General features: G+C 44.5%; 1 protein-coding gene across 9 annotated transcripts in view; it reads left to right on the forward strand.

The window, feature by feature from the left end:
* The window catches only part of Sulf1 (sulfatase 1), a 162,613-nt gene that overhangs the window by 134,188 nt on the left and 15,058 nt on the right, over positions 1-13,367 (forward strand). For all 9 annotated transcript variants that reach the window (XM_003479936.5, XM_013144054.3, XM_063257430.1 and 6 more), the window contains 6 exons: positions 5,328-5,544; positions 8,355-8,607; positions 9,744-9,840; positions 10,540-10,634; positions 10,893-10,958; positions 11,834-12,006. In XM_003479936.5, coding sequence (XP_003479984.3) covers positions 5,328-5,544; positions 8,355-8,607; positions 9,744-9,840; positions 10,540-10,634; positions 10,893-10,958; positions 11,834-12,006 — 901 coding nt within the window. The remainder of the gene's footprint in view (positions 1-5,327; positions 5,545-8,354; positions 8,608-9,743; positions 9,841-10,539; positions 10,635-10,892; positions 10,959-11,833; positions 12,007-13,367) is intronic.

Here is a 13,367-nt window from a genome sequence, read left to right on the forward strand (position 1 = left end):
AATGTTGAGTTTTTTACAAATGATTTTCTGGGTTCCGATCTAAAGGAAAAAACATTTCTTTCTCTTCTGCTTTTTCCCTTCTACTGCATCTCCCCTTCTTTGCCTATCTCAACCTGTTTCCAAAAGGGAATAAATCTCCTTGGCACAGTAATTCTACTTCTCATTTGTAGAAAATTTGACAACGACTCGAGCTAAGTAGTAGTTTGAACAGAAATATTTATATGATCTTTTCAAATTCTCTAGTGCTAAGGTTAAAATTTAAATCCATGAACAAATACGAGTAACTTTTTATGATACTGATATTGGTATAAAAGACAATCAGCATCACAAAATTACTGTGTAATCATTACATTTCAGGAAGCTGGAGCTGACATGCACTATGACCAGACCCATGTAAGACATAATAGCAAAGAACGTGTGTGTGTGATGATGCTTTAATTAAAATGTACATTTGAAAAGGCTGTAGCCAAGTTTTTGTTTCTTACACTTGAAAACAGGTTTAAGTAGGCATACATGAGAATATTAGACATCTTTAACCAACCTGTGGAATACGCATAACTCAAAGATGTCATAACTGCATTGACTGTCTAATGCTTATAGAGCTCTATCATCATCGTGACAGGCATTTTACAGGAAAAATGTTCTACGTGATAGGTACTATACCATTTTATATATAAAGAAACTGAAGTTCAAATGGAGAGATAGCAATAAAAGCGACAAGTATGAGGTTTGTGTGACCCAAAGCCACAGCCTTGCTGGGTGCAGGCTTTTGTGCCTGTAATATCAGTAGTGGGGAGGCTGAGGCAGGAGAATCACCTGAGCCAGGAGTTTAGACCAATTTGGGCAGTGTAGTTAGATCCCGGTCTCAGAAACCACCATCACAAAAAACCCCTCAGCCTCCCCCACTAAATAATTACCTATTATATACATTTGACAACCAGGAAATACTAAGCTACGCAGGGATTCGATAAACATCTTGAAGGTCAGTGATGAGAGTCTTGGTCTGGATTCGTACACTGTATCTTCTCAGAACTTCAAATCACTCAACAATTTATTCGCGTAGCAGGTCCTTGAGGCCAGGACAGGCAAATATTGTTTTACCAGATGTGGAAGCTGGAAAAACAAAGAAATCCTGCAGTTTGCTTAAGACCATAGTTACCTGCCAAAAAAAAAAAAAAAAAAAAAAATGCAGATGCCCAACTCAATCCTTATCTCCCTTAAAAATGTCCACCTCTCATCAAGTTTACGTTATCTCTGATTATTTAGGTAATAAATCCAGTGCATGTAAGGAAAAATAATAACAATAATAACAGGACCTGTCCCAAATGCCTGCTGCAGGCTGAGTTCTCCCCGAGTTGTCTGTGCTGCTGGGGACCCTGCCAAGGCTGAGGTCACCTAGCTGCCTGGCACTGAGCGATGTGATAAAGTGGACACTATTTGAATCCAAGCTTTCTAGCTTAAAAGTGCAGTATTTTCCATGCTCTGAAATGGGTATAAAATGCCTTTCCAAACTCTTAAGACAGAATGTAGATGACCTTCACTGTCTCCGTAATGAATTATGGTGGCACTTTAAGTACTTGTCAGGATTGAATTAATAAATTCATATAAAATGCCCTGCACCAATTTCTGGCATCAAGTAAGGGGTCAGCAGGTGCCAAGGGCAGTGATGGAAGTATTTCTTGTTTGGTTTGATCCGTGGAGCAGCTGCACACACGTGTCCTGGTAGCAAAGTCACCGACCCTCTCTTCTTCACTGGGTGTTGCTCACAGACAAGCAGACGTCAGCATCAAAAGCACCTCCTCACAGAGTGATTCTGTGCTGAGCTAACTCTGGGAACAGCTCAAGGCTATGAGACATCATCCTTGCCTTAACTCCAAGTTCCAGTGGAGCTGCAATGGCTGCTGATGAAATAACAAGTGAGAAATTCTTGTAATAGCCACACTTTGCATCTTGCCAACAGCGGGTGTGCAGAAATACTTGAAATGCGCACATGCTGGATTATTGATGCAAAGTGATAAATCAGAGAGGCAAAAGAGAAGTGAAATGAGAAAGTTCCAGGAAGCAGAAAAGGAATTAGCCGAAGGAGTAAATGGTCAGGAAAGACAGAGACAATCACATCTGCCAATAAACTGACTTACTGATAAACTTCCAGAAAGTACAAAAAAAGTAATCTGGGACACGGTTTGGTTCAGCAGAGGGTCCAGTGGAAAGAGCCTACATCCAGGGCTGTCTTGGCCTGCGCTCAGCCCGTGTCACCGGAGCTGGCTTCCAGCCCCTCCCTCTACTCTCTCCGATGCAGAATCATCTCTTCTTATGGTGACCATTCAAATGGCTTGTGGCTTTGCTTTCAGAGTAATTCTTTTAAAAATCATCCTTCTTCTTCCTCATTTATAAACTCTTCAAGCACAATCATCAATTTAGCGGCAGCTATTTCAAGTTTTATTGCATAGTCATAAAAATGGCCACGATACAGAGCACTAGGTAATTATATTTCATTGAAATTCATAGTACGCCTGCCACTTAGAAAGCTTCTTACGCCTCTAGCTAATTACATTATCTAATAAGGTCTGTGACTTTTTCAGAGGCTCCATGGCAGAGAAAGTCACTGCCATTTTTCTCATGGCTCTTGCTTTACCCAAGATGCAGATGTGACTCTATCATGTATATGGCACGTGCATAAGTGTATAAATACATACATGTATGTACATATGTTTGATTTTGTACAATGCATCATTTTCTCAGAGACAGTGCCAAACATTTCACTGTGGTTAGATTTATACTCCAGGAAGGAAACACTCCTTCCCTTCATCTCTATCCCACAGGAAATCAACAAGGAATTTAACTAATAGCAAATTGCAGGTTGGATTCCAAGTAGGCTAAGCCACTAAAAATTCTACCTACACTTTTGTGTTCTATAGGACTCACCCTGTACTGTCTAGCTCTCCTAGGCCAAAGAAAGAAAGAAGCAGAATATTTTGTAATATGCTGTGATTATAAAAATACAAAAAGTTTTTATGACTCTCACGCAATTTAAAAATTAATATTTACCCAGCAATGGTTGCACATACCAGAAGCCCCAACTGCTCAGGAGGCTGACGTAGGTGGAGCCCTGTAGTTCAAACCAACTTGTCAACGCAATGAGATCTTGTCTCAAAGGAAAAATGAAGGTAGATGCAGGCGTACACAGACATAGTCAAGCACCAATAATTCCAAAAATTTTAAAACTACAAAAAGTTATTTATTTTGGCAGTCCTTTTCCTTAGCAGGAATGCTGTATGATATATCATTATTTCTTATGAGTGTTACCCTTCAGTTTCTGAGATCTCTGGAGAATTTCATGGCACCTTCCCTAGCAGAGTAGACTGATCAGTGAGTGCCTCACACTGAGGCCCACAAAGCAGCAGTCCCCACGTTAAGCAGCAGACCCTTGAGACCAGCCACATGCGGTTTCTCGCTAAGGCTAAGTCACTTGCCAGGTAGCAGTGAAGGGAGTGGTGAAGCGTGGGTCCTCTCAGGGGACCCGAATGCTGCAGTCTAGATGCCCTGTGCTGGCTGTAGTTCTTTGTCCAGCGTGAATCGTCGTCTGGCCTGATTGCATCTGATTTCTAGACATGCTTTTCTTTGCACAGGTCACACCCAGAAAAAACTACGTTTTTCTCAAAGACTCATGCATCTGACCTACTTAGACCTGAATACACTTCTGCTTGCACCACGGCCCCAGTCATAGAGGCCGGCCCAGGAACCAGTGATGAAGCAAGGTGTTGGCTTTTAATCCCAGCTGCCCGTTAGAATCACTGGGGGCTGCTGAGACCCCCCAAGCCCAGCCAAAGTTGACACCCAAGCAACACAACCCCCTGTACCTACATAACCCAATTTTATATTTTTTAGTTACCTCTTCTTTTAGTCCTTAGACTACGCTTCATGTTGTCTTTCCATGGCTTGGTAAGTAGTTGGAAGTCGTCTTGTCTCTTGAGGTCCTACCTTCCTGTGTCAAGAAGTTAAGCATTTTAGCCAAGCCATACAGAAAGGGTGTGATTTACCATGGCTTGAAGTAAATTCAGTAAAGCTCCAAGTGTAAAGAGTTAAAAGCAAAATCATAAAATGAGGCCTACAAATTTAATCCGTCTGCTGACAAAGCCATCTAGGATCTTTGGTCATATTTGACCTTGCATTATAGAACACTTTGCACCCAAACTGTCACCCAAAGTGTAGTATTGGCATCACGTAGGGATAGGAGGTCCTTTAAAATGATTCATGAAAGAATACATGTTTTAAAATAGCTATTTATCTAAGTAAGCTGATAAACACATAATGGTCACAGTTTAGACATGCACACATTTTTTTACATGCACGCATTTAGAGAAAACTATGAATACACAGCGGTACACAGGTGATAGATATCCTATACGGAAGGGGATACACCTACGGCTTATTCACACTTCACTCCTAGCAGTCAGCTTGAGGTTCACTTGAAGCCATCAAGTTAGGGCAGTATTCTTCCTGCCTCCCAAACTGTACATCAGGCCCAAAAGAGTGAAGAAAGAAAAGGGAAAGGTGTGATTAGGTCTTTAACATCTAGAGGATCCCATGAAATGCCTTCCAGGGTGAAGAGCTTCGAGCGGGATCGGTACTGAGGAAGCGTGGGGTGCTCGGCCTCGTGCAGTGTCACGTTTATCAGGATGTGAAACTGCTGCGTCCACGGCGGGCTTCCCAAAGTGCGCTTCCCCAGGGAGCTGCAGGGAAGGGGACCTCGCCTGTCTTGGCTCCTGCTGGGTGTGCAGAGATTGTAGAAGGATGAGACAAAAGACAGCCTGCCACCCTTGCTGAGGTCTAGGGTGGCTGAGAATCACTGGAGCTGTGGTTGAACTCCTCTGTCTTCCTTGTGTGCCACCCTGCCCTGGCTTGTGTTAGAAATTCAGAAGTGGAGAACAAAGCAGACCAGTTTGTTTTGCCAGAGCAAGCGGGCTCTGGTGAGAACAGCCCTGACAGCTGTGCCTTGTGTCTTAGTGAACTAAGGGCTTTTACATGTTTCATTCAAGACTGTTTAGTCTGGAGGCTGGAGATTCATATATCAGTTTCTGGCTCTAGTGTCATTGGGGCAGTTCTGATTTCCCATAATTCTGTTGTCATCTGTATTTGCCTACAGTGAAAGAAACAGAATTTAGAGTGGAGTTACTGCATAGTCACTTAAAAGCTTGTCTTTCTTCATTTATTCTCTTTAATGGCATTGCCAGTGCTTCTCAAAAAACAAAGTCTTTGGCCTGCAGTCCTTAATAAATAACATCTGCCTGGGAGTCAGTTAACTGCGTTCCTGTTGGCTTTTGCAGAAGTGGCAGTGCATTGAGGACACATCTGGCAAACTGCGTATCCACAAATGCAAGGGACCCGGCGACCTGCTCACCGTCCGGCAGAGCACACGCAGCCTCTACTCTCGAGGTTTCCATGACAAGGACAAGGAGTGCACCTGCAGGGAGTCTGGCTACCGTGCCAGCCGGAGCCAGAGGAAGAGTCAAAGGCAGTTCCTGAGAAACCAGGGCACCCCAAGTAAGCCTGCCCTTCTTCTGGGATCGTCTCTGGGGCAGCTGAGGCCTGGGAGAGACAGAATGTCTCCTCATACATTTTAGATATTATCAGTGCAGTTTTCCAGCTAAAAGAAAACCGTCCTGTTTAAAGTAAGAAAGCTAAGATTGATTTGAGGTTTTGTTTTGTAATATTTTCACTTACGCGTAGAGTAAACATATATTTAGTAAAAGTACCAGATGCAAGACACATGCACATGGAAAAGAGCTATAAAGTAATTATTCAGTTAGTCCAAAGGATAAATGTACGGTTTAGGTCAGGTTTATTTTACTTTCATGCTAATATTCTGATTTTTCTGCTTTAGGTTTCTTTAAAAAAAAAAAATACAAGGTATCAAGTGTGTGTGTATTTATCTTAAGACAACACTTTATTTTTAAAGTTACATGATTTTAATCTCTGTGTTAGGACTCCATATAGTTTTAAATTTTTATCAGATGGTTAGATCTTGTTGACAGACAAGGTCAGACCAGTCAAATTCAGTGTGAAATGCACTGCCTAGCATTTTGTGCATAAAAATTACCAGGCAGCTACAAGAAACCTATGATTATACACACAGGAAACTCACAGGCTGTCAGCTTGCACTGAAGAATGAGAGACTGGTGCCATCTAGTGGTATAGTGTGGAAAGCAGCTCAATTCTGTGATGCTTTCTAAGCTACAAATAAGCAATATGCATTATATTCAAATTCTTATCCAACATTTGGAAATTATATCATCTTTAAAAATAGTGGACATCCTTTAAATAAGTGGGCTTTTTTTGGACAAGAAGGCTCTAGAGTAGTGGTTCCTTGTTAGTTCATCTAAAGTCATGAGTATATTTTTCTTACATATGCACATTTTTCTCAAAGTCAGTAACTTTCAACAAATTCATAAAAGAGTCCATAACCCAAAAGGCTAGAACTGTTGAATTAGAAAGTTTTCTTTCTTCTTGACAGTAAATTCCAGATTTAAGTCATTTACAGAATATCGTATTTAAAATCAACAAGGAACAAAATCCCCTGACACTCTCTTTCAACAAAAGCAGATTATCAAATTTCAGCCTAAAGGCAGAGGTGCCCTCTTCTCTTCTGGAAAATTAGACATCACTTCCCAAGTTCTGACCACAGAGCATGTGGATTTTTCAATGTTGAGTATAAACAAAAATCTAAGACAGCGTTTTCAATTGTGTTTTCTTGTTATTCTCGTTTTATTTTGTTTTGTTTTTATTTGTTTTTGCTTTATTATTTTTTTTTTCAGTACTAGGGATTGAACCCAAGGTCTTCAGACTGAGCTATTTTCCCAAGCCATTTTAAAAGTTTTTATTTTGAGACAAGGTCGTGTTGAGACACTAGGTTGTAATCTTTCTGCTTCTGCTCCCTGAAAGCTAGATTATAGTTGTGTGCCACAGTGTCCAGGTAAATCATTTTCTAAAAAAAAGTTTTCCAGTGTGTCCCATGCAGTCCTGAAGTACCTTAATTAGTATAGGTGTGTTCTTGAGTGTTGCTTAGCTTCAGCTGTGTATCTGCAAGCAGGCTTCCCTATACCTCAGGAGTGCTCCCCATGACTCTTGGGCACCCACTGTCACGGAGGCAGCTCCCTCATCTAAAAGCTGCAGGGCCCTACAGCTAGAGCATGCCATCTCCTAGACGGACCGTTCTAGTTCCCTGTCCTGTGTGCTCCTCTTCTCCTGAATGTAGCAGCCTGGAGCCGTAAGACCCAATGAACATGCCTCCACTGGGCCGAAGCAACACCCGGCAACAGGGCCAATGTGCGCACGTTAACATTCTTATCTAACTCCAGCGAGCACTGGACAATACCTCTCGGTTACTAGAAAACATGCTGCACATGGAGGATTTAGCTCAGCAGCGCAGCACCTGCCTGAGAAGTGTAAGGTCATGAGTTCAATCACCAGTACCAGGAAAAAAAAGAGAGAAGGAAAGGAAGGAAGGACAGAAGGAAGGAAGGAAGGGAGGGAGGGAGGGAGGGAGGAAAAGAAAGAAAGAAAGAAAGCACGCTGGCCTATGTCCAGCCTTACTCCCCATCAGCATGTATGAAAAGTCACTTGGCTGGCGCAAGCATTCCTGACATTTCATTTGTCTTGGAGTGACCTTCCCATACACGTAGGTGTATACATGTATGTGCCTAGAATTTCAGTTTTTTGAAAAAGCAGCCCAAAGCCTGGCAAGACTAGTCTGAAAGTTTCTAGTCCTGGCTTCCTTGACTATACAAAACATATGTCACACTCGAAACCTTAGTTTTTTCACTCATAAAAGAAGGACAATGACACTGAGGTCATGAGTTTGGTTTGACAGTCTGGGATTTTTATGTAAGGCTTTATCATCATATTTGTCTTTTAGGCTATTGGAGCAGAAACAAATAGAAGGGGTATATGGCATAGGCGAAGCTCAAAGGGTTAATGTTATTAATACCATAATTAGGAACAAAGTTTTATCCCAGTAAACTGCCCTAGGAGTTCATGTTGAGATGGAAATGTAGACGCTCACAGTCTGCCATCCGTGGAAGGGATGGTAAAACCACCCCATCTAACCCCAGCTGGAGGGTAAAGGACCTGGGGTGCAGAGGAGCGAGCCAGCACCACACTCAGTGCAGACGCACAGCTAGGAGACCCGTCCTGCCGTGCATTCCAGGGCGTTGTCCAGACTGTGATGTCCCACCGCAGTGCAGCCTGTACGGCCCGTCCTGTCCAAAGTCCTCACTGTGTGTGGCAGGTGATCGTCTTCCTCCCTCCTAAACTACATCGGGTCATCGAATTAACTCACCTCCCCTTCCTTCCAGAGTACAAGCCCAGGTTTGTGCACACTCGACAGACCCGCTCGTTGTCTGTTGAGTTTGAAGGCGAAATATATGACATAAATCTGGAAGAAGAAGAACTGCAGGTGTTGTCACCCAGAAGCATTGCTAAGCGCCATGACGAAGGCCGCCAGGGCTTGGGGAGTCGCCAGGCTGCCAGCAGTGGCCACGGCAATGAAATGCTGGCAGACAGCAGCAATGCTGTGGGCCCTCCCGCCACGGTCCGCGTGACACACAAGTAAGAAGGCCCAGGCCGTTTGTCGATTTTGACATCCAAGTGCCCCATCCCCTTCCGCATAGGATCACCTTTGTAGGCATCCAGGGTCAGATAGAAACACTTAGGGACCTTAGGAGCCCTCCATGCTGTCGAGTCACTGTGGCTTTGAGCACTGCGGTAACAGCCTCAGAAATGAAACACAGCACACATTAGGGCACTGGGCCCCAAAACTTCTAGAAGACTGGCATACAGTTGGGAATGGGTGTAAGATGCAGAACTACCTAACCCCTCCCAGACGCTGTCTTGGTTGCTTTGTCTCATTGCTAGGACAAAATACAAGACACCAAAAATTAAAAAGGAAAGATTTATTTAGCTCACAGTTTATGGAGGTTTTCAGTCCATAATCAGTTGGCTCTAAGGCAGGGTGACATGACAGAAGGGCAATACTTCAAGGGACAGAAGACAGAAAAGCAACAAGAGCAAAAGGCAGAGAAACACCCCTCTTTTCTCCCTCATAGTGTAAGCAGGCTACCACCCCCACCCCAACCATCCCTCCCGCACCTCCTCCCCAGCCCCCCAGCTTGCCCCAGGGAGGGTATAGCAATCACAGAATGTTGTGCCCTCCTCTTGCACAGGCTCAGAATGTTTACAAAGTAAGGATCCTGGCTCCCTGCTGAGTCCCTTAGTTAAACTTCTAAACCTCTCAAGACAGAAGTAGCAACTTCCCACTCTGCCTTTCTTCAAACAAACCATTTGCAGTATGGCTATGAAAATGTCTCCTTTTTTCTCCTGTGTATATTTGCTCAGGCTTTTGAAACTTGAGTTTAAGGTTGGCACCTGTCCCTTGGGGGCATGAATATTGGAGGCTTCCTCACAGGACGATGGCCTTAGACAACAGGCCAGCTGGAAGCCAGGACACATTCAGGTTTACTGTTATCTGGGGATTAGTGCCAAACTAATCTGATGCTGCTGGCATCTACAGAAAGATTTTTCAGGGAGTAAATTATCTTTGCTATATCTAGTGTTTTCTAATACTGGAATCTTTCTCTCTCACCTCTCCCCTCTCCTCTCCTCTCCTCTCCTCTCCTCTCCTCTCCTCTCCTCTCCTCTCCACTCCTCTTTCTTTCTCTCTCTCTCTCCCTGATTTGTTTTTGCAGGTGTTTTATTCTTCCAAATGATACCATCCATTGTGAGAGGGAACTGTATCAATCAGCCAGAGCCTGGAAGGACCACAAAGCTTACATTGATAAGGAGGTCAGTGTGGGGCTGGGTGCAGCCCAGTGATAAGTGCTGGCCTAGGATAAGTGCTGGCCTAGGGTGTGAGGCCCAGGTTTGAGCCCCACCTCCACAAACACACACAAAACAGAAGAGGTCAGAGTGGCTCTGAGGGTGTAAGGTGAGCATTTGGCCTGCAGTGATGGAACGCTGTGTGTACACACAACTGTGCATGAATTATGTGAAGATGGGAAACAAGGCACTTAGCCTTTCCCAGAAAGTTAACGATAGTGCTGCTGAAAACTTTTACAGTGTGGGGAGGAAAAGGGATGAACTCAACGATCTTCTGCAGTCTCTTCAAACAGTGATTCAGTTATAAAGGTGGCACCTGTTAATGTCTACCTGTTACACATTCATTGGAATGTCAAGATAGATGTATTTGGGGCCCAGTTTGTTCCAAATCATCATCTTGAACAGTTCTAGATAAGGAACAAGTGGGTGTGGTGGCGCACACCTGTAATCCCACCACTCAAGAGGCTGAGGCAGGAGGACCAGCGCCAATTTGAAGCCAGCCTGGGCTACAAAGTGAGTTCAAGGCCAGCCTGAACTGTGTAGTGAAACACTGCCCCTCCTCCAAAAACAAACAAATAAACAAATGAACAAAAAAAAACCCAAAGAAAACAAGGGTAAAATTAAGGTTCTTTGTAGTTAAAATGTAATTAAAATATATGTTTCCAGATCGAAGCACTGCAAGATAAGATTAAGAATCTAAGGGAAGTGAGGGGACACCTGAAGAGAAGAAAGCCTGAGGAATGCAGCTGCGGTAAGCAGAGGTGAGCTCCGCCCACCCCAGGGCCCCTCCTCAAGCTCCCCACAGAGCGCCCTGAGTGCAGTATCACACTGTGTGATGCCCTCCGCTGAGTCAAGTTAGATGTGCCCTATGCTCACGCAAAAGGCTAAAAGTAAAAAAGCCCCTGAAATAGAACAACGGAGTAACTGCCTGCCTTCTGGGCTGCTTTGTTTTTATAAACTGAACTGTTTAATCAAATGCACAGTGATGGAGACTCACTCTGTGATCTTCTGGCCTGCAGCATCTACAATAAAGAAAGAGGTGTGAGAAGGCAAGAGAAGTTGAAGACCCATCTTCACCCATTCAAGTACGTAATTCTTGGCTTTCCACGTTTCCTGGAGTCAGGCTCTGTCCATTGTCATCTGGAAGGTCTGGACAGGTCGGAAGGGGCTCTTGTGCTCCTGGAGTGCAACTCTGGAAGCAGTAGGTCTAGCCAGGAGAGCTCAGGACGCAGAGAGGCGGTTTATCAATCTCTGAGATGCGTGCGGAACCCTTCAAGAGGGCGCCTTGCAGGTTCCCAGCCTGCTGAGCTCTCTGCCTGGAGCAGGGGATGCGCCCAGGGTTCGCCTCCCTGCCCCGCACCTTGTGGAGTGGTTGAGTTACACTCCTGCTTAGGCTGGTGTGTCCTGCGAAGTGGCCTGCACTGGCATACAATTTTCAAGTGAAAAGAAACACACAGATACTTAAAATAATAAAACTTTGCGTGTGAAGGAGATTAAGTATTTGAACCTCAGCAGTTTAAACCTTGTAGGAAAAAACAAGGATCATAGAAAAAAAAATTTTTAAAAACTGGTTTTCCAAATTTAGTTTGTAAACTTTGTTAATGAATTTTAAAAATCTTGTCCAAGGTATCTGTTCACTAACCACCATCACTGATAGGTACTAAGCTACCAGAAAATTAAACCATTTGTCCAAAGTGCGCCTATGAGGACCCTCCAATTCCTGCTGACATTTGTCTTCAGCAGTGCTTAATATAAATAAGGAAAAGCTGTTGCTCCTGTGAAAGTTTAACGAGGTTTTAAGAGAGCTATCAGGACCTCGTAAAAAAGTACAGGTCATCTATTACAGCGGCTGTTCCTGTGTATCTAAATATTTGTGCAAGGGTCATTAGCATAGATAGCCCTTCTCCCCGCAAGGAAGGCACCTCCTCACCATGCCCCCAAAACCCTTCCGTTGGCATAGGGAGGCGGCCCAGGAAGTCGATAGCAAGCTGCAGCTCTTCAAGGAGAACCGGCGGAGGAAGAAGGAGAGGAAGGAAAAGAAACGCCAGCGAAAGGGGGAGGAGTGCAGCCTGCCGGGCCTCACCTGCTTCACCCACGACAACAACCACTGGCAGACGGCGCCCTTCTGGAACTGTGAGTCGCTGCTTCTGGCCTGCGCGCTGCAGCTGTGCAGAGAGCTCGCGGGCGGTTACCCAGCGCGTATATGTACAATTTATCTGTGCACACCCCTTGCTCACTGTCGTTCCCTTCGGTGCTAACACTGTGTTTCTGGATTCACAGGGCCGCTTTTGGCTTTACTCTAAATTGTGGAGGATATGGAAAGACTGCGCACTTTATAGTCAGCGCTTGTGTTTCCGTTGGTGGTCTGGCGCTGCATTCCCCACACATGTATCTCGATGGTGCCTGGACTCTTGTGGTCAGTCATCGCCAGCCCATAGCTGTGCCCTCTGTCTTCCAGTTAACAAGGTCACTGGAGACCGCATGGCCAGTGTTTCTCCAACTGGAATACACAGAGCATTCTTGGCAGGGATTAAGCATCTACCTAGAAAGCATCCTTTCCATTTTGATGGAAATTGACTTATGCCCACATTTGCATGTATATTCACCAGCACATCAAAGCCAAGTGCCTCTTAAAGTCACAGCATCTAATAAATTAGCTAATAATTTAGCTAATTAATAATTATTATTAATAAATTGGCTAATAAATTAATGTCTGCTGTGGCCCCTGCAGTGGGGATGGAGGTCTTGGGTCAGGTTGCTGGAGGTCTGCACTGTGCCTGGCTCTGGGCTGAGTAGTGGAGATACGACAGTAAGCAAGTGACCTTGATCCCAGCCACCCTCCTACATTCTTGTGGGAAGAGTTTTTTTTTAAAAGGTGAAGGAAGTAAATAAAATAATTACAAGCTATAGTGAGGGAGCAAAGTTTTTAAAGGGATCCTTTTTGACAGAGTGGGGACATTGGGTGTTGATCAGCTTTCTGTTACTATAACAAAATAAGATAATCAACTAAAAAAGAGAAAAGGTTGTTTGTGTCTCACAATTTTGGAGGTTTCAGTGTAGCCACAGCCAGCTGGCCTCACTGTTTCTGGTCCTGGAGTGAGGTTGCACATCATGCCAGCATGATAGAGGAGGCTGCTCACATTAGAGAGCAGGGCAGCAAAGGGAGGAAGTGTGGACCCAAACATCTCCTTCCCACAAAGTCCACCTCCTTGGAGCACCGCCCTGAGGACCGAGCCTTTAACAACTGGTCCTTCAGATGTCCCAGATTCCTCAGGTCAGGCTCTGCAGAGGGGAAATCTAAAATGCAACCTGAAGGACGTGCCAGAGGAGCTCCCTGTACTCTGTCTGTCTCCCCCATCTGGGCTCAGGCCATGCTGCTGACAGCACCACTATTTCGTACCTCAGCCACTGCCTGTGTGTTCCCAGACTTCCCTTTTGTTTTCACCCATCCATTCTGCAGAGCTAACGTGACCTCTTAATGACCTCCTGTCTCT

The sequence above is a fragment of the Cavia porcellus genome, unplaced genomic scaffold (assembly GCF_034190915.1).
Source record: "Cavia porcellus strain 051 isolate PalLab524CR breed Dunkin Hartley unplaced genomic scaffold, mCavPor4.1 scaffold_10, whole genome shotgun sequence".
Lineage (NCBI taxonomy): Eukaryota > Metazoa > Chordata > Mammalia > Rodentia > Caviidae > Cavia > Cavia porcellus.